The sequence below is a fragment of the Colossoma macropomum genome, unplaced genomic scaffold, assembly GCF_904425465.1.
Source record: "Colossoma macropomum unplaced genomic scaffold, Colossoma_macropomum, whole genome shotgun sequence".
NCBI classification, from domain to species: domain Eukaryota; kingdom Metazoa; phylum Chordata; class Actinopteri; order Characiformes; family Serrasalmidae; genus Colossoma; species Colossoma macropomum.
Genome location: NW_023494803.1, coordinates 30,263,677 through 30,290,669, shown reverse-complemented (window position 1 = coordinate 30,290,669; position 26,993 = coordinate 30,263,677). Strand labels below are relative to the sequence as shown.

Sequence of the window (26,993 nt, the reverse complement as noted above, 5' to 3'; positions counted from 1 at the left end):
TTCTTTGAGGCACAAAAATGCATACAAATATAAATGAATGTACATGAATAAAAGAGATCATTAAAAAAATATTTTTTGATAATTAATGTGATGTTTATAGTGAAAAAAAATATAAAACATCATTGCTCTTGCACACTTTATGAGAACTAGAACTTAAAAAGTCTAAAAAATAATCAGTACATAAATGAACCTGATTGTAACTTTATCAAAAGAGATACATGTGCTGCGACCTATAGAACGAAGGGGTTTTCAAATAATAACAGCAAACTATTCCATTATCTTTAGTATCAGAATTTAAAATAAGATTGCTTACTCTTTGGTGATGGTAATCTGACTGGTTTACAAGAATGGTGAGTCATTTCCTTCCTCCCACTCTCACCACCAGACTGAGACAAGTAAGAGGCTACAAATTTGTTTTGTGTTGAAACTTTGTTTACCTCTGGAATTTACAACACAATTTACTTAGATTATTTACTTACAACAAGTATCTTCTAATAGAAAAGCTTGATTAATAAGAGCATTATTAGGCTCCAAAAGTGAGGAGGAATCATTTTTCCTCATTCAGTTTTGTACAAAAGAGGAAAGACCACTCTGTTTGCCTCCATCTAGTGGTCCAGTCTGTGAAACAACACAATTAGTCTGGACAACCAAATGTTTTTTGTAGAACTCCTGAAATGTTCTTTATTAACAAAATAGAATTGGATACTCCATCAGATAGGATACTCTAATTCTTGTTTCTCACCAAGAAATATATTTATAGCATTTCTGTTCTTCAAAACATAAAAAGTACTTTCTGCAAAATAGCAATTCACTGTACATACATAAACAAAAGTATAACCTCTACCTCAAATGCAGTACATCAGCCAAGACATGCTGTCTGAAGTTTGCTTCTTCATTTTTTCAAGGCTAATGTAATAGTCCACATATGCTGCCTCACTGGCCTGCTGTGGACTGAGGGTGGGCATGTGAACTTGGGCCAGCTTAGGCTTGGTTAGGGCTGAGTATGTGCCGTTCACAGAGCCAACACTTGGAGATCAACCATTTGCCAATGAACAAATTGTCATGGGCCCTGCACATGAGCCCTTTGTCTAGTCATGAGTAGACCCCTACAGGGCCTACAAGGCTCAATGCTTGGGGAAGCTTATAGCTTCCTGTTAGCATTGTGCAAACTGCATGTGTAAACTGCATGTGGGTCCCTTACATAGCTAAGAACAGTACCAACCATCTTTAAGCTTGAAGTTTGACTGCACAACTGTAGATCTTTATTCAGAAGACCATGCCATACAGTGTTGGAAATCATGTAACTTGGTCTACTTGAGATTCCTTAACATTTTGACTGAGTGATGATGTAGACATGCAGTTTGCACAATGATATCAATGTTAAGCTACCATTTCTTCTAGTAAATACAGTGCAAAACCAAAGAAGCAAACTTAAACAAATCTTGGCTGATCAACAAAATTAGATTTTTAGCCAAACCATTGCTAAAACCTAAATATCAGTGGATCTTTGTTTAAAATGTTCTTTACTCTTACAGAACAGAATGGCCTGGGTGACGCTTGTGCGTCCTCTCCTGGTGATGAAGCAGTACAGGAGTGGATCAGCCAGGCAGTTAAACATGGCAAGAGCCACTCCGGCTTTATAAAGGAAGTAGAGCCAAGCAGGTGGCGCACAGGTCTGCAGGTTCTCCAGTCCTGCCCTTAGCACCATGGCGATGTGGACGGGGCCGAAGCAGAGGCAGAGGCTCAGCAGCACACTGCCCAGCAGCCTAAAGACCCGTCTGCGCTCAGAAAGTCCTGTGGCCTGGTTTGTACAAACCTCCCTGCAGATCCTCCAGTAACAAAACACCACCACCACAGCAGGCAGAAGGAAGCCCGCAAAGAAACGGACTACGTATACCTTCTTTTGTGTTGAGGAAAGTGGGAAAACATCCAAGCAGACCCTGTAGGTGTCATCATAAATCTTATCTGGGTCAATGGTGATGGCATTGAACATGAGAGTAAAGGTCCATACTGCAACACTGACTGTAGCTGCAGTGCTGGGTTTGCGAAGGAAGGTGAAGCTGAGTGGATGAACCACTGCAAAGTAGCGGTCAAGAGAAATGCAGCTCAGCAGCAGAGCACTACTATAGAAATTAGTGAAGATGAAGAAGATGCACACAGTACATAATGTTTTGCCATGGTGCCAGGAATCTTTGAGTTCAAAGTCCATCCATACAGGCAAACCAGCAATGAAGCAAAAGTCTGAGAGAGCCAGGTTAAACAGGTAGACCCCCAGCTCGTTTTTCTGTTTGATACGCTGATAGGACACGAACAGAGAGAACGCATTGCAAGGAATTCCTATCAGGATGATGATCAAATGGATAACGAAGAAGTAGCTGTTCAGATTAAACTCAGGATAGCAGTCATTTGGCTCAACTGTGGTGGAGTTAAAAGCAGCAGATGTAGAATTCATCGTCCTCCAGCTGAACAGGTGCAAAACGAAGGCAGACAGCATTCATGTCATTTGTAACTTATAATAATAGGGCATATTGTGTTAGAAATCAAGTAATCTAGTAATCACAGTTTTTTGATAAAGGCCAAACAATAAAAATTGATATATGTCTTAATTTAAAATGTGCACCAAATTGCCAACTAGTCATTATGGATGTGAGGTAAATTTTAATCAATGGTTTTTTAAATCATGTACTTATGCTTAATTAAGTAATATTAACAGCCCTGAAAAAATCCCAGCCTTCATCAAACTGCCTCTTGGTAGATATCTTGTCTAAATTCTATAAAGACAAATAAATGATTATTTCTGAAAATGTAGGCACATATGCAACCAAACACTAACAGTAAAGGTGCCATCAGGGGTTCTTTGCCATAGAAGAACCACCTTTGGTGCCCTAATGTACCTTTGAATGGATGTTTCTTCTGATAACCATTTCTGTAAATGGTGTGTGTGTGTGTGTGTGTGTGTGTGTGTGTGTGTGTGTGTGTGTTTGTGTGTAAAGAACCTCTTTAAAGTTATAGAATCTCCACATAATGTAAAGGTTCTCAGTAGAACCCTAAAATATTTACAGAAACTTTACATTATGTCAAGATTCCTAAAATCTTTAAAACATTCTTCACACTCACAAATACTTTTTTCCAAAAGTGTTTTTTTTTGTTTTTGGTAAACCAAAAGTGGTTCTTCTATGGCATCACAACCATCTCTGGACCTTTTTCAAAGCGTGCACACTGACTTTTACTAGTGTGTGTACAGATGCCGATGTCCTAATATGGACAATAACATGGACATAAGATTTTGAGAACAGTTCATTGGAACCAAGCTGCAGTCAGTTTGAAGGCTCAACTAGACTGACCAATTAAGAACATGGAGAGTTCATGCTGTTTATAGATCTTAAAGACTCAATAATGACAAAGCATAAATTTACAGTCAACTTACCATTCACACAGGAAGGCCTTGCACAGACTCTGTATTATCAATCAGAAAAAAACAACAAAAGTGGAAAAGGAGTTAAATGATATATTAAAGCGTCTCAGCATGGTTTTCTCAGCTTGTGGCTTGTCTTCTTTGAACAAGAAATGAGGAGTTTTACTTCCTGTGTTCTTCTGTTTTTAGCACTACCTCAAACCAGCGAGGGTGGGGAAAGAAGACTTGCAAGTGTAACACGTCAGTGGACGAACCTTGGTGTTTATTTCCACTGGTAATGACTCCCCTCTTTCAACACTCTGCTGGCTGCTGTTCAGCACTGAATGAGTAAACGTAGTGATTTTCAGGGGTGTATAAAGTACAGAGAAACTCTACACAAGTGAAAGTGAGAGTACTGTGTCAAAACCTTACCAAAGTATAAGTATCAAGCCAAACATTCATCTGTGTGAAAGTAAAAAATAAAAAAGTATAAACATTTAAATATACTCAAGTGTAAAAAAGCAAAAACTACATGTTTTAACATTATACAGAAGTACCCTGCTCAAAAAAACGCACAAACTAGCACAGTTGATCACCGCCAAAACCAACACATGCTGTGTTTTGGACACTGACTGTGCTGTGTGACCAGCTAAACCAGCACCAGGCCAGAATAAACCAGTTCAGGCCAGCATGGAATTCATGCTGCTGTTGTTTTTCAACAATTTAGCTGGTTTGCTGAATGGATAGTGAAGTTGATATTCCAGTGCTAACTTAGTGGTCCAAGCTCAAGTTCCACATTGAGTGAAATAACGTTTGTAGGGGAACATAAATCTCATTCAGGATCGATGACTCAGCAAGTTATTTCAGCGTTTGACGCTGCATTCCAGTGGTGTCAGAACTGGGAAATGTCAATTTTCCTGCTTGTAAATTGCACTTGAACACTCAATAAAGTCATATTTACTAGTGAGAAACCGGGATTCTAGATGATACACATGGGATTCTAGATGATATAACATGACCTTTCACCTCTTGTGAGTTATGGGTTGTGGCCTATTTACTGCTGTTTTGTACTCATCCAAAGCAATAATTAAATCTGGCCTAACTATTCATGCTTAAAATGTACTGTGATATCAGCAAAGAAACAAACACAGTGACCATGATCTGCTGTGATTAAGTGCTCTTCATTCAACACAACAGAAGAATGGCACATCCAGGACACTGAAACTGCAGGGGAGGTCACCACTAAGCACACACTCCACCCTGATGGTGACCAACCCTCACACACAAAAATCACACATTAACCCACTCCTCAAGGAATAACACTTACACATCACTTAAACTAACAAACAACAACATTAACAACAAGTCCCTTAGTCAGGGGGGGTGCGTGCATATCATGAGCCTTAGCCTTAGCATACAGTAGCCACGCTTCCAGAGACTCTCAGAGCCAGTGCCAGCCAGTAGTAAGTCGCTACAGTGCTGTACCATTACGATTTACTATATTTGTGCAGTATGAAAATTCATCATTCAAATTCAAAAGACATTCATGTGGTGCCTTTCTAAAAACTGAGACAGTTAACGTCTTATAGCAGTCAGCAAACCCGATTAGCTAGCCTACTAACTCTGTATCCGTCTCTCAGCTCCAGGTCAGGTAAGTGACTGAGGGAATGCCGTTTAATAGTCAAAACTATAGCCAAAAAATTAATGTTTAAATGTTGTTTGCCATTTTAATATCTTTCAATAACTTATCTTGCTTCAGTCTTTAAGAGTAAAGGGGGGATTTGCAAAATCATTGTGGAGAGTGTGGCTGTGTTCAGATCACTTAATGACGTGAAAGTAAATAGGACACTGCGATAGACAAGGTAGACAAGATGAAGTCATTTGTTATTTCATCTAATTCATCAGTAGCTATTAAATATCTGCCAAGTCTTCAACAATGTACTTTTAAGCGCAGGTATTTCAGCAAATATTTATAGAACCAACAATACCTGTATATCAAGTTGCACAAAAATTAAATGTAATTAGGTCCTACAAAAGTATTCACATTGCAGTGGCTTCCTGCCAATGGCATAAAAAGCACACTGCTCAACTGAGATAGTAACAAAAACACATTTTCACTAAGTCTTCGTGGAACAACATACAGATAGATGAACCAGACTGGTACTCACGAAAACTTCTCAAAAAAGCATCACAGAACATGAGCGTGAGAAATAGGCGCCAGACTCTTGCAAGTGCAGTTTGCAAAGCACTGCATGCAGTCACTTGTCTGAATAATGCAATGTTTATCTTTGCACACACACAGACAAAGATAGTTTGAAATGAATCTATTATGAAACATCATGTTTCTCATACTATTCATCCACTGCAATACATTTAACACGTTGTAAACTGTTATGTGTTCATAATTATATTTAGAGGTTTGGAAGACATTCCAAGACAAACAATGACCAGGTCAGTCAGGACCACAAACAGAGCTTAGTGTTTGCTTTTTTATTGGGTGTTTTAGGACATTTTGGAACTTGTTGCTGTGGATGCAAAAAACAAAGGGTGGCATGGTGTGGTTAAGTATTTTATTTGCCTTTATGAACCAGTTACATATGTTTCTTACAAAAATAGACAAAAAAAAAAAATAGACACTAGAATTCTGTCAGTGAGGCGCTATGACTGTCAATATAGAAATGTAATATAAATAAAAGTACAGGTAGAGCAAGCCTTCCACAATTGTATGTTTAGAAAGGATTATGGAGTGTGAAGTGCTGCATATTGCTTGTGCTCAGCTCACTTTTGTAAGAAGTATTTGTGAGTGTGAAGAATCTTTTAAAGATTTTAGGAATCTTCACATAGTGTAAAGTTTCTGTAACAGTTATAGGGTTCTTCTGAGAACATTTACATTATGTGGAGCATATATAATATATATAATAGAAGGGGTGGAGCCAGTCACTGCAGACATTTTCAGTGAGTTAGGCTAATAACAATAATATACTTAATTTATAGAGTACCCGTCATACAAGTAGCAGCTCAAAGCGTTTACCAGTAGTAAAGTAGTAAGTAGTAAATAGTACAAAAGTAAAAACAAAACAAAACAAAACAAATAATGATCATAGATGTTTCCCATAAAACATCCTCAAATCACATTTATTAATATATGAGTGCCAGTCATCACGCAGATAGATAATATTCATATCATTTAGTAGATCAACTAGAACTTTAAATGGTACAGCAAAAAGTGAAATCATGTTTTTTTTCCTATTTTAAAGTTGTTTAGCATTTTTTTACTCTTGGCTTTTTTTTTATTACAAAAAGAAAGAAAAACAAGAAAAAAGTTGTGCCTTTTTATTTAAATGTTTCCTTGTTCTATGATTAGTGAGAATAATGTGGATGCTGATCCTTCTAGACAACAACACTAAGAAGAAGCTAAAATTTCTTCTGCGCAATAGGAGCACACAGCCACATCAGCACTTTCCTGAGTTGTCTGCTGTGCTCTAAGCCAGGGGTCAGCAGCTCTGGAGGACTTTAGTCCAGCTCACTTTGAAGATTTCCTGCTCAAACACGCTCACTAAACCTGATAACTACCAGCTGTATTTCAGCAGAAAGATGACCAACCTGAGCTGTTTTCATATGCAAATCTACGTTGTTTACCCAACGTAGTCATGTTTATGTGGTTCATATCAAAAGTAAACAACAAAACTGGAGGTTGTGACAAGGTTGTTGTAGTTTTTTAGCTAGCCTGCTAACATCTGCTGACTATAGTCTGTGCAAATGTAGCAGAAAAATGTAGATTAACCCCTTACATGGCCAGGGTCTGCCAGCAGGCCCAGAATTTCATTATACACTTCAATAAGCTAAGAATAGCTCAACGAGTTTGCATTGAAGTTCCTGTACTGAATAATAAGTCTTAGTGTGTAATAAGACTGGGATTTTAAGGGGTTAACTGTGCATGTTTAAAAATGACTTTACTATTATCATTGATTTAACATGTGTAATGTGTGGTTTGATTACTTTTACCATTGACGGACTTTTCAGTTCCCGACAGATAATTCATGTTGATGTACTTAACGAGTCAAATAGATAGATAGAAAATGTTATAAACAGAACAAGTACATCTAGAGATATGCAGAAACAAAAAGCTTCTGAAAAAAAAGCTTGAAAAAAGCAAAAAAGCACATTGAAGAAAATCAAGTCTTACTGCTGTGAGGTTTAAGTCTTAGAAATGTTGACAATGGCATCATAGGAATGAGATTTTCATTCCTTCAGTCAAAAAATAAGACATTTTCTTTAAGAGGAGATTTCAAAAAAGCAAAACATTACACTACTTAAAAAATTATGTTGCAGTAAATGATATTATGTGCGTGACAGAATATATACTGTAATTTTTAAAAGGTTTCTGTTTTTTAGAATGTGCGCTTTAGAAAATCACATAAGTAATTGGACTTGCTGTTAGGCAGTAGAGGAGAAGGAGGAGGAGGAGGAGGAGGAGGAGGATTTCATCATGGAAACGACTTTGCTGAATTGATTCTCACAGTTCGTATAAATCCTTTTTATCTCCGTCTTGGCACTCTCACTCATCAAGCAGTAAACAACTGGGTCTGCCACACTGTTAATTGTTGTGGTTGCAACAAACACCATGTAGTAGTCTCTGAGTTGTCTGGCAGTGCTACAGTTCTCAGGCTCCAACAGGCCCCTGAGGAACATGACGACCTGGAAAGGGGCAAAAGCCACCATGTAGACGAGGAAGAGAAGCAGGAGCAGGTTGCGAATCTTTCTGCGCTCGCTGGCCACCGTGGAAACGCTTGCCTGGAGAGACATAATTATCTGCTGGAAACAGAAGGCCATGAGGAGCAGAGGGATGAGAAATCCCAGCACCACTCGAATTATAGCCATGTGGGCATGTTTTATGGTCATGGATTGCTTTACATCACACAGACGAGCGGGTGAGAAATGCTGCAGGTCCCCCGTGTACCCCAGAAGGCCAGCGTGCAAAGAGATCTCAACCAGCCATACTAAGATGCTCACCAAAACTGCTGTCCGCACCTTGTGCGCTGTGTCGAAGTGCAGAGGAAAGACCACAGCAAGGTATCGGTCCATAGAGATACAGCACAGCAGGCCCGAACCCACATAGAAGCTGTTGTACATGATCACGTTGATGAGGCTGCAGAGGGTGTCATCCACTGGCTGCTTCATAGCTAGCATGATCCATACAGGCAGGCTGATGGTGTAGAGCAGATCAGATATGGACAGGTTGACCAAATACACTGCCAGACTATTCCCGCGCCGCATTAGCACCCAGGCTACGTACAGGGACAAACAGTTACCAGGAAGTCCAAGGATAAAAAACAAAGAGTAGGCAGTAGGATACATGTAGGCATCCACTGTGTCATTAAATGTACATTGAGATTTAGTCTCGTTGAAGGATTCATTTAAGACCATGTTGGCTGTAAAGGAGTCTTTTATCTAAAGAAATTTTTTACCTACTGTCGCTCGTGGGATATTGTCCCATGAGTAGGTGTTGCTGCTATGCAAATGCAGCTAATGCAAATAAATCATTTTTGCAAATAAATGCAAATAAATAAATGATGAGTTACAGTGAGCACAGTTCACTTTCTAGGAAAGCCTTTTTCCCTGTATGTTCTTAGGAATAATACTGTAACTTGATTCTTTTAAGCTGTTGCGCATATGTGGCTCTTCAGCTTATCTCTGTAGCGGAACTGTTATCGAAACGTTCTTTTGGGGTCAATCTACTTTGCGACTTTGGATGAAATTACTCTAGGAGCACCAAAACATGTGTGTACTTTGTGTGTATTTCTCTATAGTTCTACTTGCTCACAATGGAGAGCATCATGCTGTCTGTACATGAGGCCCTTGTTCAATGAAGTAAATGGAGCACCCCACTTTTATTAGGGAGAGCGTATGCTTTTCTTCCCCACTTTATCTGAATGAAAAACTGATTTAACTAATTTGATAAACCCTAAAAACTGACACAGACAAGATGCTGAACTATATGCTGTGAGCATTTGAACAGCCTGAGTGTCTACAGCACAATGAAGTGAGGAGATGCGTGTTTGGTGAGACAAACTGCAGAAACTGAGAAAATTATAATGGTGGATTAAAAATAGTGTATATTTTTGATCTCGTACAAGAGTTATAATCAGCTGGAATTGTTTTCAGCATAAACAGTTTCAATATCTTGCACTCAACAGCATAGTAAACATACTGACAAGCTGTTGAATGTTTTTGAACACTCCTTGTCAAACTACATGTTTTGTTGAATTTGTAAATGAAAATAAGTTAAAACATCCTCTACAGAGAACACACTTTTGTACATATTGATGCTCATTTACTGTTTATTTGCTGAATTTAACATACTGAGGAAAAGGAAAAACATGAAATTGCCTCTGCAAAAGTTATGGCACATTTTAAAAGTTGCATTTCATGTTGTAATAAAATAAAAGAATAGAAATTGTGCACTAAAATTCACAGAAAGTGCCACATTTTAGTTTATTCTTTACAGAGTATGTGTACTTCCTCTAATTTTCACTTTAAAAATCAAACAAATCAACAAAACGTAATTTTGTAAAAGTTAGTTGACTAGCCAACGTTAAGTTTTTAGTGTGATTTTTATTTGTGGAATTTAAAATATCATAAATGTGAAAACTGTCAGTAATCAGTACCTCAAGCAGCAGTACACTGCATTTTTCATTGCTCCTGTCTGTAGCAAAGAAGTCCATTACTAGGTAGAATAAACAATGTTTTGTTTCCTAAACTTCACTGATGCTTGGTTGAGATCCACAGCATTGGTCGGTTAATGCACAGAGTTAGAACTCTCCTCCACCTCTTCCACACAAAATCAGGTGCCCATGCCAGTGGTAACAGTCTGTATTCGAGGCCTGCTTAGCCTCAGCCCTGTAGCTCTTGTGAGTTCCTCTATTCGTAGCTTCCTCTCAGCTCAGCTAAAAAAAGCATCCATCAGCATGGGCTGTTCTTTGTCACACTGACATGGCCTCCCCTTTACGAAGCTTGAGGGGTACAAGGACATGCTACTCCAGCAGAGGGAGCATTAGATCGTTTGTTACAGACAATGCAGAGACTAACATTTTCTTTGTGGTTTTTAGGTATGAGGCCCTTAAAACCAAACTCAGCTATACCTCACGCATCATTGTACATCTACGTATCATCTGCACTGCACTTTATTACTGCTTATTCTGCACTGGTCATGCTCTTTTTCACAATACTGTAAGTTACAGCAGTACTGCATTGGGTGCTTTATTTACTGAAACAGTACTGAAACTGTACCTCATCCATGGATTACTGCTACTGTAACACTGTAACACTAACAGTGTAACTTTGGCCCTAACTTTAACAATAGCTGTAAACAATAACTTGTATACAATTGTATACAACAATGTCTCTATAAATATAACTATAACTTTAATACTCTATGTATATAGGAGTGTGACACCTTTTTGCACCTTAGCAGAGCTATAATTGTATGTAAATACACACACACATACACACACACACACACATATCTATTTCTCTATCTATCTATCTATCTATCTCTCTCTCTCTCTCTCTCTCTCTCTCTCTCTCTCTCTCTATATATATATATATATATATATATATATATATATATATATTTAGTATTTCATGCTATACATTTTCCTATTCTAGGTTATTGTTTTTTCCTTACTTATGTGTACTCTATGTTTATCTGAACACTTTGATTTCCCTTTAGGGACTAATAAAGTGTTAGCTAAAGTGTTAGCAGTTGTGAGTTCTGGGTAGTAAAAATAACAGCAAACTGACCTTCATTATTCATCAAAAACAAGCTGAGACTTTTAACAATGTAACTTTTTCAACTCTTCTGCCAGATGTAAATTCAGTTTTTATTAATAAACATATTCTCTTTAACATTTACAGATAAAATGTATCCTTCTTAATATATTGGAAAACACTTTTATTGAAAACTGAGTGAACATAGCTTTACCCTTCCTTAAACGAGAGTGAAAATTGGGTAGTAACTCACCACATTTCTCAGTTTCCTATAGTCAACTTCAGTGAAGCTTTTGATGGATCTGTACTTTTCTGACAGCACTTTCACTTCTACTCATGTGTATTTATGAGAAATGAATCTTTTTACCCACTTCCATGTTAGTCTTTCAGATTTAGTTAATGGTTTTGGGTTCAATTCAAATTTTTCTTTTGGCAACAGCAGCTGGACGGCTTTGTTGTTGTTGTTCACACCGATTTTGGGGGCTTTCGCATACTATTTTAGACCAAAAGAACCCAAGAAGAGAAGAATAAGCAGCTTCAGTTCCTATGCTGATAGATGCTGGGTGTACTAAAAAAGTTCACTGCACGCTGTTGGAAATAAAAGTACTGTGCAGGTACATTTTTCGTTCATCAAGGTACAAACAATGTAAATGTTCCCTCAAAGGTACAACAGTGGCTTTGAGGTCTAATTGTGTAGTTTTTCCAGGTGAAAAGTAAATATTTGTACCTTTTCATAACCTCATATTTAAAACAGAACAATAAAACAAAAAGCCTGGAGACGAGACAGAGCGTGTGGAAAAAAGAAAATATTATTACAATGGATTATGGTACGGTTATGTTCCCTGACTAAAGGTACTGAGATGTACCCTTGAGGGTACCACCCCAGTGATGAGAGGGGTACTGCCCCAGTGACAGTTTACTACCTTTATTTCTGATAAGTGCAGTGCAGTAGGTACTAGTAAGTAAGTAAGAAAATACTTTTTTTGGTAGCTAATTTTACTCAGGTTGTTATCTCATCAGAGACATTATAAAGGAGGGGAAGACATTTCACTGTTTAAACAATAAATGGGAAAAGTTGTAACACTCATCAAGTCCATTTACAGGGAAAGACCCACCCTTCAGTAAAAAAAAGCCAGCCACTATCATGAAAAGTGAAAAGCTGAGTTCACGAACTTTCCTAAATGGACTTCTAGAACGCTGATGTTTTGATACATAATGACAGTACCTCTGACAGTAATGAACAGCACGTTCAAGGCTTGATGCTAAACAGCAAGACTGTTAGAAGCTGCAGGGACTGTCTAAACTGCAGAGTAAGGTAGATGTTTATATAGCTCACAAATATCCCTCCACATGCATGTCCAACCCGCACAAGTCATTCTGACAAACATTTTTGTGTCACAGAGCTCTGGTGTGTACATTTCTAGTGCTGTATTATATCTACCAGGACAATTTCTTTTTGGATCCATTTTATATCCATATATGGTAACGTACATATACTGTAGCTCTGGTCCTACAGTACGACTGGTGTGATTTGATCAGTCCTTTGGATGTAGGTTGACACAACTGAGCGCTGCAGGGCGGTGACCACAGATCCAACTGAGCTTCTTCTCCGCTTATAGATTTCGCTGACTTTCCTCCTGAAGTAGCGGCCTGTGCATATGTACAGCAATGGGTTAAGGCAGCTGTTAAGGAACGCTAAGTAGGTGGAAAACTGGGATCCGATGTCTAAGGCGTGATACCACCTCATCATGTCCAAGACGTGGAGATCACAAAGCGTATCCAGGAAGGTTATAATGTGGAACGGACCCCAACAAAGCAGGAACAGCAGGGTCACGGCACACACCAGCACCGTGGCCTTCCGGTCATTTCCATCCTGTATGTGCACATTTTCCCTTCTTTTGTGCAAGGCTCGCACGATATTACAACTACAGAAGACAATAGCCAGAAGAGGCAGGGCAAAGCCCAGCAGGTTCAACTGGAGGCTGTGGGCCACCTTCAAGGAGTCTAAAGGATAGATGATAATGCAGGCTGCATGCTCAAAGGCTGGGAAATACTGCACTGTCCGGTAAGACGCAGTGGGTATGCCCATGGCCAGTCCAAAGACCCAGAGACAAAAACAAACAGCTTTGGCATTGCGCCTCCTTCTCAACCATCTGGCTTTCATTGTCAGCACCAGTGCAAGATAGCGGTCCACGTTCACCATCACCAGCATGTAAATGCTAGTGTACATGTTGACAATAATGGAGAGGTTGACCACCTTACATAGAAACTCTCCATAAGGCCAGTAGAAGTAATTGAGGATGTTCATAGCCCAGAATGGCAAACCAGCCAGCAGGATAAGGTCAGCAAGAGCCAGGTTGCCCAGGTAGATCTCAGGTATAGTCCAGTGGCTCCTCTGTAGGAAGAACACTAGTAAAACAAAAGCATTTCCCAGAATCCCAGTTAAGCACAGGATAAAGATGTATGGTGGTACGATGGCATAAACAAGATGCCAGTCTGATGAGTTGAACATCATAGGAAGTGAAGGAGCATCTGTGGTATTTTGAAGTTGGAATGTTGCCACAGATACAGGCTTCACTTCATCCATCTTTTGGAGATACAAGGAGGACATCATTAAACAGTTGCATAACATGTTATTAAGATCTAGTACATTCCAGAGCTGTTCCTATGTGAAAGTCTATACAGCATTCACTAACACTTTTCTGTATCAGCCACGCTCAACGGATTCAAATTCATGAGCAGTTTTATGCTAAGCTATTTTTCCTTACAAAATATGAAAAGAAAATCCATGAAACTGACTCACCTTGTAAGTTTGTTGTACTTTTGACCACTGGAGAGCCCTAACTGCTTATAATAATATGAAATTCAAATTGCTGAAGTGTATCATGCCGTGTTTAACAGATTCCACCCGTTGTAAAACTCCTTCTGAGTGAGCGAGCAGAGTAGAGGAACAGAGTGAGCAGCTATGTGTACAGAGCTGGATTCCTTCACTCCCACAAGTTTGAAGTGCTCTCTTGTTTATAGTGCTATCTTGTTTATAGTCATGGGAGGTAACCCTCTCCAGCAAATGAGACACAAGACACAATGAAATCTGTAAGTGGGATATACATGAACGATATGTGAGTAGTATAAGAAAAATTCTTTGGGTGTACATGATTCTAAGCATTTTCATTCAGAGCAAACTCTATAAAGTACACTCTGTACATACGTTTCATACAAATCCATGTGACAAATGAAAGCATTTTTGGAATGCTTTATTGCACTCACACAATGATAAAGTTAAATAATAGTTTACAGTTGTTTTAACAGCAGCTTAAAGATTTTATCCTGGGAGAAGTTCCTCAGTATGAGTAAAAAAAAGCATGGTTGACAAATGAAGTGGTAACAGTAGAGAGTTAAACAGCCTTCTCCCAGGTGATTTCACAGAATCTAAGCAAAAAACACACTTCAAAAGAACAAAAAAGCATATGCAGACACATATAAATAGCTGTAATAGATTATATGTGCACTTTACATTACAAAGCAGTACATTGGATTAAGATTGCAAAACAAGCAGTAATCAAATGTATAACAAATTTCGGCTGTGACTGACAGTTTTGGATGGTGAAGGACTTACTTGGCTTACTCGATTGAATCAAAAAAAAAATCAAGTGCTATTCATGAGATATATGTAATCAGATTGCAGTTACTTTTTAAAGGATTACTAATTTTTCTAAATTACATTTTTAATTAGGCAGCATTAATAAATTAGTCTATTCATTTATTATTTACTGTTCATGCCCATAAGCTGCGTTACAGTCGTTTCACTATCACAGATAACAGTAATAATGTGGTTTTGGGAGAAAAAAGGAAGGATGTGTAGATAATAGGGCCACTGCAACAACAGACCAACAGTGGAGCAATCAGTATCTGACCACTGGGTGTAAAAAACAACCTTACTTCTCAGAAGGTACAGGGAAAAAAATATCAGACAAAATCCAAAAGTAATCAGATTAGATTGTACTTTCCATATAATCTAAATGATTATTTCACATTTAAGTCAAATAAATTGTGATGAGTACATTACATTTCCAAAGTAGTTTATCTGCCTGATTGTAAGCTCACAAGGATAGATGCATGAACAGAAAACAAAAAAGTCAGGCCTGTTTCCTCATAGACATCTGAAGTTACATTATCTTCCTCTATTCAGCATCATGCCCATTTTAGGATCTTTTGGTCTAAGCTGGTTTTCTCTGCGAGACAAATGAGGGTCACTTTGAAAAATCACTGTTATTACACCCTGAAGTAAACCAAAAGTTTCAAAGCCAATAAGTTTTGTTGCACGTACATTTTTCCCCTAAATGTTACTAGAACTAACATCAGAACACTGGCGGCCTCACCAAAGTACCCTAGCAAACTAGTGATAGCTAATGTGGTGGTTAAGTTGATTTGGCAGTATTGGGCAACATCTTGAGTAGCCGGTGTTCTTATGTAAAAGTGTTTAAGTTTAATAGCAGACTTAGGCCAGCTTTACAACTTAACAACATAAATTTTGTGCAACTTAACATTTGCATGAAGCAGTTCAAAAACAAAACTTTGAACACACAACATCCAGTTACTCCACTGGTTAGCCAAATTAGCAGCTTGTATTTTTGATACACCACATTGTCCTCAATATAAAGTTATCTGATAAATTTACAAAATTTATCCAAAAGTTTCCAAAAAGTTTGGACACTATGCAAAATCTAAATAAAAACAAGGCAATGATGTGCAAATTATTTCAACCCTATATTTAATTGAAAATAGTACAAAGACAACATATCAAATGTTGAAAATGGGAAATTCTAATTATTATTATTTTTTTAATATGTGTCAATTTTGAATTTGACATCAGGAACATGTTTCAAAAATTGGGACAGGGCAACAAAAGACTGTTAAAGGTGTGTAATGCTAAAAAAAACACCTGGTGGTACATCTCACAAATAATTAGGTGAAGTGGCAACAGGTCAGTAACATGATTGGGTATAAAAAAGAGCATCCCAGAGTGGCTGAGTCTTTCAAAAGTAAAGATGGGGAGGAGTTCACCACTCTGTCAAATAGTGCACAGGCAAATAGTGCAACAAAATTTAATAACCTTTCTCAAAGTAAAATGGCAAAGAACTGGGGGGTTTCATCATCTATGATACATAACATCATTAAAAGATTCAGAGAATCCAGAGGGACAAGGGGCAAGGCCGAAAACCAATATTGGCTGGCCGTGATCTGATAGCCTATATCAAGCAAGAATGAGAAAAAAAATCACTTTCAAAGCTACAATAATTGGTCTTCACAGTTCCCAAACACTTACAGAGTGTTATTAAAAAAGAGAGGATGCAACACAATGATAAACATGCTCCTGTCCCACCTTTTTTAAAATGTATTGCTGGCATCAAATTCAAAATGGGCATATATCTTGGGCACATCATTACGTTCTTTTTTCATTAACATATTGTACAACGTCCCAACTTTTTTGAAAAAGGGTAGTACATATTTGTGGCATTTTTATCATCTTTGTGTATATTGTTCAGCTGTTGTTGCCATTCTGTTTCCCCGTATCTATATATTTATCTTTTCTCATTCTGTTTAGGGTTCTTTACTACATATTTGAGTTTTTTTTTCTGTTGTGTGTATGTGAAGCCTTTGTAAATTGATTTAAGTAGCCATTATGACCTATACTTGATGCCTTGCTCACCCTGTCTTAGGAGCATCTCACTCTTCCCTTCTCTAATGATTTTCATTGGTTGGATCCTAAATGAATCTGAGCTCTGTGTGAAACTGGGAGGGGGGTGTATAGAGTGGAGAAAACAAGTCTAGCTATGTAAATCATGACAACAGCAGGCTAGGCACAAACAGTCATTTAACTGGCTAGTTAATGTAGCTAGTTAGCTTTGCGGTTGTTGGCAAAAACCTAAAGTAATTTTATGGGGAGGGTCAATGGTTTGATGTCCACGAAGTTGAGATGTTTGCAACTTTTGCAGATGAGGTCATTTCAATGCGCAGGACTATTATCCTGCTTGTATCAGGTATGTAACATTAGGTATATTTTGACTGCTAAATGACCTCATAATTCAGATGACCCAGTCACACTTGAGGGAAAAATGAGCACAGGACAAAAAACGTTTTTGTTTACCATAGAAATGCCATTCATTTTTCTCAAATAGAAAAAATGCTTAGACTTTGAGGTCATACATGATCATGACACTGACTACAGAATGATACACAACTCCGGAGGTTAATGTTCCCATGCCTGGTCTTGGAGTATCCCTGTCCTGCACATTCAATTTAGAAAGCTCTTCTGAATTAACTGAATAGTTGAATGTGTGGTGGGAGCAGGGACAATGCACAAGGCAGAGGGTACTCCAGGTCCAGGGTTGGGGACCACTGTTGTAACATGTCTACTGGTAATTGCAAACACATAACAGCAGAGGGCACTGTGGAATCACTCCATCAAACATCATCAGCTCATACTCTGGTTGACTCTGTGTATCTCAAGCTTGAGTTGATTTTGTAAGCAGAAGAGACGCCTCGACCCCCACAGTTCAGAATCTGTACAAGAACTCCTTTAGCCCTTTGCCTGAAGTGTTTTCCTACTATCACATATAGGAAGGGATTAAGAGAGCTGTTGCTATAACCGAGGTAGGTAGATAGCTGGGTGCCTATGTCCAGGCCATTTATCCAGGGACAGCCAGAGATAACATTGAAATAATAAAGGGTGTCCAGGAGCATAAAAATTTGAAAAGGCAGCCAGCAGAGGATGAAAACGGAAAGGACGACAAGCACCAAGACCGCAGCCTTTCTCTCCGTCTTTACAGCCGAACACCTCCTCACCTGTTTGTTCCCAAGTACTGCGATGATGTGGTAACTGCAGTAGCACACAAGGGGCACGGGAATGAGGAAGCCCACCACATTGACCGTCATGTTGAAGCGCAGCCTCCAGCCGTCGTGAGGGTAAGCCAGGTAACACGCCTCCGCCTCTAGATCGGGGAAAAACTGCACCGAGCGAAAGAGCAAGGCGGGAAGACTGAGCAAGAATCCTGCAAGCCAGATCACCATGCAGATGGCCTTGGCCTGGGTGGCACCTCTGCGCCTGCCCATGGACATGGACCTGGCCAGCACAAGGTAACGATCCAGGCTGACCAGCGTAAGGAACAGCACACTGCAGTAGTAATTCATACCGATTATCAGGTTGACCAGTTGGCACATGGGCTTCCCAAATGACCAGTTGAACTTGTGAATGACAGTGGTAACCCAGAAAGGGAGGCAGCACACCATGAGCAAATCAGCAGCCGCCAGGTTCCCCAGATAGATATCTGCCACTGAGCATGGCCCCATCTGGACACAGAACACAGAAAGGACGAAGGCATTGCCAAGCACACCCAGAATGCAGATGACGGACATATAGGCTGGCTGTATAGAGTAGACCCACTCCCAGGCCTCGGTGTGGTTACACTCCAGCAGCTCCCACTCAGACAGCTCCAGGGATGGGTCTGCAGTGCCGTTCAAAATCATCACAAAGACTATTCCAGGGGACAGATATATGTGCGTCAAACCTAACTGACTGAATAAAGCTGAAAAATAATGTTATAAAAGATATTCTACTATACGTATGTTGGAAGAAATAATACAGCTCTCTGATGTGAACCAGATCAAGCCCAAAACCTGACTGAAGGCTGAAGGAGACTGAGGCACCTTCTTTTTATCAGAGGGAGGACAAAGACTGCATTTGGTTGCTAATGTAGCTCAGGAACTCTTTAAATAAACTAAGCTGTGATGAACATCAAATGGAGGCAACAGATGGCTGATCTTATCTGCCTGACTTCACACTGGAATAACTGCTCACCTCTCAGTGCCATGCGCCACTTTTACCTGTGGCATGATGAATGGGTGTTTTCCTGATAAGTCAAGGATCACATGTCTTTACTTTGTCTCAGTTTAGAGCACACCCTGTTTTTTCTTAGAATTCAGCATTCAGATAGTTATACTTTTTTTTCAGCAGACCATATAATAATAGTCAGCATCCATAATTGACTCACTGACTGACTCACTGACTCCCCATAGATGCCCTTACACCAGAGTTTAAAAGGGCATTTTGGAGTGAGGGTCGCACCATTTTGAACCAGTATCAACACCACTGTTTCTTTACTGTGGCTGCAATAATCACAAAAGAGAAATAGTCTACTAGATTGATCGACACTGGACACAGCAATAAACAACCATTTGTTGCCATAAAAAATGAATGGCTGCTGCCCCCGTCACTTGATCATACATAACTAGTTATAAGGATAGGTCACAACCAGCAGACAGTTTTCCTCACAGGCTGTATTCTCTGGTCATAATAGGTTGTTGTTTAGCTCTGTTTTCATATACAGTGCTGTGAAAAACTATTTGCCCCTTCCTGACTTTCTAGATTATTGCATATTTGCAACAAAGATTTTTTTCAGATCTTTGAACAAACTTTAAGAGAAACTTATCATGCGTGAAACATTTTTAAAAATCATTATTACTTTATTTAAGGAGCAATGTTATCTAAAAACGAAGAATGAACATTCCAGGACGTGTCCAGTCAGTCAAATTGTCCCCTGGAGAACTTCCAAGGAACTGCAGGTCTCTCTAGCCTTGTGTTCAGTGGTCAATGTTCATGACTCCACTGTAAGGAAGGGAGTGGGCAGTAGATGGTGATCATGGAAGAGCAAGAAGGCATAAAACACATCTAATGAAAAGAAACATCGCTGTTTGTCTCACATTTGCAACAAGCACCTGTACAATCTTTAAAGTTCATAAAACAAGTTTCATTTCAAGGGGGCATTTGCTTTTTCACATGCCTGATTCACATGTTGGATATCTTAAATAAAGCTCCTTATTTAAATGAAACAATAATTTAAAATGTGTTTTGTATTTGATAAGGTTCTCTTTATTTAATATTACATTTTGTTTAAAGATCCAAAAGCATTCACTGTGACAAATGCAGTAAAGAAAAAATCAGGAAGGGGCAAATACTTTTTTTAATGGCACTGCAGACTTTCAGACATTCATGGTTTGTATGCAGTGTTGGCACATGAACTTCATAACCAGGGGCTGAGATTCCACTGACGTTGCTAGGCCATAATTGGTTTTTCAGTTACTAATAAAAGTCTGAAATTAGTGATTTATGAAAAGAAGAGTTTTTATTGAAAGAAAAAGAAACAGATTACAAGTTGTTTTCAGGCTTTCAGTACCCACCCACACACAATGGTAAAGTCCCATTTACTGCCAAGTTTGGAACTTGTGGTCACATGGGGGTGTGCTACTCACCACCATCTGCTTTGACAGCACGTCTCGCCAGACAGCAGGCTTTGGGAAAACACATGATTTAAGAGGCTGTTATTCACAAGCCACAGCAAAAGAACCTGGTTTGTGTCACAATAGGAAAGAGTGTGACACGGTCTCCAGTTCAACCTGGGTGGAGTATGATTATTTTCTTAAAATTTCTGGAAAATCATTTCAGTGTCTTAGAGTAAGTAATGTTGTCTGTAAACTTCATTTTCCTGTTTACACAGGGCACTTAGAAACAGCCTCAAACATCAGGCCTGATTTCACAACTTTAGCTCACATCAGGCACCGTCACCAACATAATCCGACAATATTTACAGTTCAATTTTGTTCTCTTGGCCCCTGATAACCAGTGATGGTAATTGGAAAAACACACTTTGCTTTGATAAAAAGCTTTGTCTGTCTTTTTCACCTGTATCATTACATCACATCCCATTTAGTACAAAGTGAAGGACATCAAAAATCACACATTATGCAATTTATTTACCAAAACTTACATACTACGTACAATACTTACATACAAAGTCATATTTACACCTCAGTAATAGTTACATTGAGTTGTTATTATCTTGTCAGTATAATAATTCTGAGTATTTGGAATATAATCTAATACATCATTTTGTGTGAAAAATCAAGAACCATGTCTTTATTCCCAGACATGGGCAGGGCACAAACTAACGCATTTGGTTTTTGCTAAATCATTTTCAAAGTATTTGGAGAAGATTCTTTTTTTATATACAAGCAACCTTTCTGCTACAAATGAAAACATGAACTTTGTTCCAGCACCTACTGTTCATAAATAATTCACCTGAAAGTGGAGTAAGTGCAAATGTTACATCTTACCCCAAAAATAAGGTTAATTGTAACAGAAGGGACTTGTTGTAACAGTCACAAGTCTGCTAAATCGATCCAAAACACAATTCTTTGTCATTTGAACTGGACAAGCTTTACACCCTAAACACATAAAAATATTCATTATCATAACAATGATTAGTGAAAAGAAGCTGTGCTGAAAACAGCGAACTTGAATTTCTGAACAAGAAGTAGGAGAAGTAATATTAGCACAACAGGATTGATACATATTTTATTTACTTGATATCTATAGTACATTTTGGATGATTCTCTTCTCAAAAAAATTCCAAAAAATCACTGTTGTGTAGTTATATGGCCAGAAATGGACTTCTCACATTGCTTACTAAGGAGTCTGAGTTGTAACACTGCATTAAAACTAACTCCACCATGTGGAGGCTGTACTTTAGCCTGGCTGGCTCTCACTGTCAGTATTTCAAAACGGTACTGTATTGCAGCCACCCAGAGGGTGATTAGCATAAATTCTGTGACTTGTACACACTAGCAGTAACTGAAGAAGACTGATGATGAATAATTACTTTCATGGTATATGGTCTTCTGGGTATATCACAAATATTTGTTTAATTGATGTCAAAATTCACACATGATGTTGCTGTAAGAATACAAGAACATGACTAATAGCATATTCTATTTGAACCTGTGCAGCTACAAAAATAGCCATGTTACATTTTACTCTGCGTTAGTTTGTGCCCTGCTCTCCCCTACTGTTTGAGCAAAGACATGTTCCCAATAGCAGATTAGCTCCAATAGCATTTCCTTGGTGTGACCATTCATCATGCAAAGGTCTTCAGAGTTGATGACAGATGTGATCGTGTAGAACCGCTCACTTTTGTCCCTTGGTGGGTCATTTGCTCCAGGAGTTCCTTCACTTTCTTTCGGAAGTTCTTACCAACTATCACATACAGAATAGGATTAAGCACGCTGTTGCTTAGGGCTAAGTAAGTGAATATCTGGTTACAGATTTCTAGGCCAGTTTGCAGTGTGCATCCACTCAGTACCTGGAATCGCACCAAGAGGTCTATAACAGTCACCAGATGGAAAGGAACCCAGCAGAGCAGGAAAGCCAGAAGAACGACCAGCACCAGCACTGTGGCTTTCCTCTCTGTATTTACTGCGTTGAACCTGTCCATTACCTGCCTGTGGAGGGCATGTATGATCTTCCAGGTGCAGTAGGATATGACGGACACTGGGATGATGAAGCCCAGCAGAATGAGTAGAATGTCACAAGCCACTTCCACCTCATAGCTGGGGTAGTGCAGTATGCAGGCTGTTACACTGTATTCTGGAATGTACTGTACAGCCCTGAAGTTGAGAGTGGGGATGCTGAGGAGCACTCCCAGACTCCACACGGCTAAGCAGCTAAGCTTGGCGTACCAGGGCCGCCGCATCCTGCCATGGGATATGGCATGCACCAGTGCCACGTAGCGATCTGCGCTCACAAGCACCAGGAAGTAGACGCTGCAGTACATGTTCATTTTCATTCCTGTGTTAACCAGGCGACACATCAGGGAGCCGAACTGCCACTCAAAGCCGTTGGCCACATTGATGGCCCAGAAAGGCAGACAGCACATCAGGAGGAGGTCAGCTGCAGCCAGGTTCCCCAGGTATATCTCTGCCACGGTGCAGGCCTTCTTATGAAGGCAAAAGACCAGCAGGACGAAGACATTTCCCACAATTCCGAGCGCACAGATGACATACATGTAAATTGGTTGCATGGTGTACAGCCAGACCCATGCCTCAGAGTCATTGCACTGGCTGTTGTTTGTAAAATTGGTGGGGAAAATTGATGGTGTGGTTGCTGGTGCTTCTGGCTCCATTTGTCTGCCAAGAGATGAAAAGAGAGAAGAGTTATTATTTTTCTTTCCCCTCTTGAGTGTCTTTAGAGACACCCTCTTATCATATCATATTTTACAGTTCTTATCTCAACCACAATGCTTGGGCAATTTTCCAGCTCTTTAGAGTAATCCAAGCAGCCTGTTCAGAGGAAATTGTTAATGAAGAGGAAGATGCAGGAGGAAGGAAGTGGAGGGGTGCCAAGTTACATGTATATACAGCAGAGCAGTTAATATTTGGCCTCTTAACCTTTTCCAAGCATACAAATCACATCTTCTAACAAATGTGGTTATTGTGTACTGGAATGGTCTGAGACTTTTCGGTAACCCTTCAAAATGACCAGGAGCTGCCAGTGGGTCCAGGCTCCCAATTCCTTACTTCTGTTGCTGAAGAATAACTCAGCCAGTTTGCTTTGTCTTACTGAATAATGAGCCTAATGGGGTAATAAGACTGGAAATTTAAGGGGTTGACCCATTCATGTCCAAAAGATACATTTTAGTAAAATAAGGGAAAGAGCGACAGATCATTTTCTTGTTATTCAGTCAGAAAGGATTTTTGTATGTATATGCTGAGTTCTCATTTGTTTTATTTTTTTGTGTTTTCTCATAGTACTTTATAAAATTTGGCATTTCTATTATTTTGCTAAAAATCGGATTGAAAGACTGCATTTAATATAAACAAAATACTAAATTAATAGCCATATGAACGCTTTTGAAAAATCAGTCCAGATTTGTGCTCAGGAGAAGTTGGGAGACAATAAGGACCAATGAGTAAACTTTGTAAAAAGTAATATTGCATTATTACTATTAATAATAGAGCACCAGTCTGACAACTAATCATCACTGTCACAACAAAACCTTGCATCTTCAAAATGGTAGAAAACAGAAAAAAGAAATTTGGAACTTTGAATGGAAGTTAATGGAATGAGGTTTTATTTCAAGTAAATTTACAGAATTTCTACTGGCCCACACATATCTGGTTTGTGATACATTATGGAATAATATTCAAATAAAAAGACCACTCAATTAATTGGATGGCTGGGCCTGCATTGACTCACAGAGCAGTTCCAGACATGGCTCAGCCTTGCACCAAAAAGAGCTTTAACCCCTTAAGTGGCCAAGGGACTGCCACCGGGCCCAAAGTTTTATTACATACTTCTATAATCTAAGAATAGACCAGCCAGTTTGTACTGAAGTACCTGTAGTTACTGAATAATAAGCCTTGTAATAAGCCTGGGATTTTTTAGGGGTTAAGTTTAATGGTCAATCAAGAACCTCCCTCAGTGACAACCACATACAATAGAAATTCATAATCAACATTAGCCTGTCTTCTATGGTCTGTAGGTAAAGCTATTCAGCAGAGCTTGCATGCACTCATCAAAGTGATTTTCTCTGTGTTTGTTGTGGTATATGTTTTTGTATCTCCACTCCTGCGACACCCCTGGGACTACGTTTCAACCCCCAAGTTAAGAACCAGTGCTTTAGAGTATGTTAAACAATTGGACAAGTTTGTGAACTTTCCTTTGCCACTTTCTTGAGTGAATGTTTCGTTGTTCAGACAGTACAGAGTCACATGTAGATGTTATTATTACAGCTCATACTGTCTCAAAGGCACTGTGCTACGCCTGTGAATGAAAGCATGTGTTTTTGTTCAGATGGTTTCAATTTCATTCTTTAATATTTTCACAAACCTGGAGCACACTGACCTAGAAAAGTCTGGCTGAACTGAGTCCAATGCCAAGGTTGTTAAGCTGTTCCAGCACTATATGGTAAAACATTCAAAACATTGTTTACCATATCTGCATTTTGTAATCTTATTAAAGGGTATAAATATCTGTAGATAATGTCCACAAATCCACAAAATACCTGCATACACAATACTAACAGCAGGATTACAGGGACACCATTCAATACTTCTTGATGTTATTTTTATGTTGGAACCACCAAATCATCCTGACAAGGCATTTGGGTAACACTTTAAGTGTGTAGAGAGTAAACTCTGAATCAAGAAGTATTCATTATCATTTCAGACTAAAATACCTACATTAACACTCTAAAGAGACATTATTCTGTCCATTCTGAATTGTAATGAATGTTTTTCTGTTAAGACTATGAGACTTGTCAAAGCTGTACGTACCTTGTTTTGAAAGAGACCTCTCTTAAAATAAATCCAGATGTGCTGCTTTTCCCCTCCGGATGTACTGCCACTTTCCTTTGCGCTCTCTAATGTGCTCACCGCGTGGCCTGACTGCTTTAAAACACGGTGAGCTGGACCTTCGAGTGATGTCACTGCAAAATGAGGCAATCTCTTCCCTCCTCTTCTCTTCTCTTTTCTCACCCTTTTTTCCGAATTCAAAGTTTACATGTTTAAATAAGGGAAAAAAGACTCTGCTTTCTCCCCCTCAAATGGCAAATAACTACAGAGTAATTGTGTCTCCCTTGACAGATTAAGTATGTAAAAGCTGACATCAGTGTTTTGAAGTCTTGACCCTTTTAAAGTGTGTTTAGATATCCACTCGTGTCCCTGTTCTTGTTCACACAAATTGTTGTGTGATGAAAAAAAGGATGTTGAGACTTTAAATGGCAGAATCTCTTTATTTGTGCAAATTAGTAAATCAGAAAATCACAAGCATCAACATCAACATTCTTTCTCTTGACACTGCCTTAGAAATGAGGTTGCTGATAATAAATGAATTTTTTAATGGTTTATTTTGTTATAAGGCCAGATAGCAACAGCTCTTAGCAAGCAAAAAATGTAAAATGTGTGAAATGTATAGCACAACCAACATGCTTCAGTGCCTCACTGGGAGATGATTTAGAACAATGTGCTGTAATGGCAATCTGATACAACACTCACCACTGTGCTCTTGGTGTTATTGATTTATTTTTTGCAAATTACCTCCTAGTGAGATCTGCTTACAGTAAGAAAATGCTTTTTATGCCATTATTGCCATTATTGACCACAGACATCTTCTGTGACCTCTTAACTGTGTTTATGCTGTGTGCTCATGTTCTGTGTGCTGGATAAGTGCAGTCTCTCATGTTTTCCCAGGATGCACAATTGAAAAAGTGCATTGCAGTTGTTTTTCTTTTATTTTATGTTTTTTTTTTTGTTTTGTTTTTTTTTTGCTATTTTAAACACGTTGAAGTGCACTCAGCAGTTTCATGGCTTTATTTCCTCTAACCCACATCTTGCTGTTACTTCCACATTTCACTTCTATTGGGTTCATATGAAAACTGTGTCAGCAAGACATTTGGGTGACACTTCAATTTAGAAGGGCATTAATAAGTCTTATCAAGCCAGTAGTTGATAGTTCACTGATTGCTTATAACTACTTTATTAATCAATAACTAGGTGGCATCAAACATTTTCTAGAGCACTTATACATCAAGTTTTTGCATATTATTTATTGATATGAAGACATTCAACTAGTGCTTTGCTGAGGCAAACTGATGAGCACATTATAGACCTAATTTTAAGCAATGACTGTGCACAAGAATATGATATAAAATATACGATGAAAGTGCTCTAGAAATGCTTGAGTCTAGGTAGATACTCCTTTATAAAGTAGTAATAGACAGTTAATTAGCAGCTATTGGTTATAACAAGTTACCAGGTACTGGTTTGATAAGGTTTAATGAGTTCATAATAATGGACACCTAAAATGTGCAAACAATTAATGTACTCTATAACACACAAATAAAAGTGCCCAGGGAAATGCTTAATTCACTGTAGTGATTGCTTAATAAAATACTAATAATTAGCTAGTTAAGTAGCAGCTATTGGCTTGATAACACTG

At 38.8% G+C, this 26,993-nt stretch overlaps 5 protein-coding genes across 5 annotated transcripts; all 5 read right to left on the bottom strand.

Moving 5' to 3' along the window:
- Positions 1-715: 715 nt before the first annotated feature.
- Positions 716-3,562, bottom strand: LOC118824149 (psychosine receptor-like). The gene is made up of 2 exons (XM_036594115.1): positions 3,428-3,562; positions 716-2,462 (listed from the first exon to the last, which is right to left on the bottom strand). Exon 2 carries the CDS (start codon positions 2,450-2,452, stop codon positions 1,490-1,492), a length of 963 nt encoding a protein of 320 aa, XP_036450008.1. The 5' UTR covers positions 2,453-2,462; positions 3,428-3,562; the 3' UTR covers positions 716-1,489.
- A 4,251-nt stretch (positions 3,563-7,813) lies between these two features.
- LOC118823955 (G-protein coupled receptor 4-like) lies at positions 7,814-9,219 on the bottom strand. Its single transcript, XM_036593829.1, has one exon. It carries the CDS (start codon positions 8,819-8,821, stop codon positions 7,832-7,834), a length of 990 nt encoding a protein of 329 aa, XP_036449722.1. The 5' UTR covers positions 8,822-9,219; the 3' UTR covers positions 7,814-7,831.
- A 2,850-nt stretch (positions 9,220-12,069) lies between these two features.
- On the bottom strand, positions 12,070-14,149 carry bdkrb1 (bradykinin receptor B1). Its single transcript, XM_036593472.1, has 2 exons — positions 13,968-14,149; positions 12,070-13,751 (listed from the first exon to the last, which is right to left on the bottom strand). The coding sequence occupies exon 2, from the start codon at positions 13,749-13,751 to the stop codon at positions 12,675-12,677; it is 1,077 nt and encodes a 358-aa protein (XP_036449365.1). The 5' UTR covers positions 13,968-14,149; the 3' UTR covers positions 12,070-12,674.
- A 2,558-nt stretch (positions 14,150-16,707) lies between these two features.
- On the bottom strand, positions 16,708-19,552 carry LOC118823794 (B2 bradykinin receptor-like). Its single transcript, XM_036593609.1, has one exon. It carries the CDS (start codon positions 18,689-18,691, stop codon positions 17,645-17,647), a length of 1,047 nt encoding a protein of 348 aa, XP_036449502.1. The 5' UTR covers positions 18,692-19,552; the 3' UTR covers positions 16,708-17,644.
- A 1,402-nt stretch (positions 19,553-20,954) lies between these two features.
- Positions 20,955-25,457, bottom strand: LOC118823684 (B2 bradykinin receptor-like). Its single transcript, XM_036593432.1, has 2 exons — positions 25,331-25,457; positions 20,955-23,182 (listed from the first exon to the last, which is right to left on the bottom strand). Exon 2 carries the CDS (start codon positions 23,176-23,178, stop codon positions 22,135-22,137), a length of 1,044 nt encoding a protein of 347 aa, XP_036449325.1. The 5' UTR covers positions 23,179-23,182; positions 25,331-25,457; the 3' UTR covers positions 20,955-22,134.
- Positions 25,458-26,993: the final 1,536 nt, after the last annotated feature.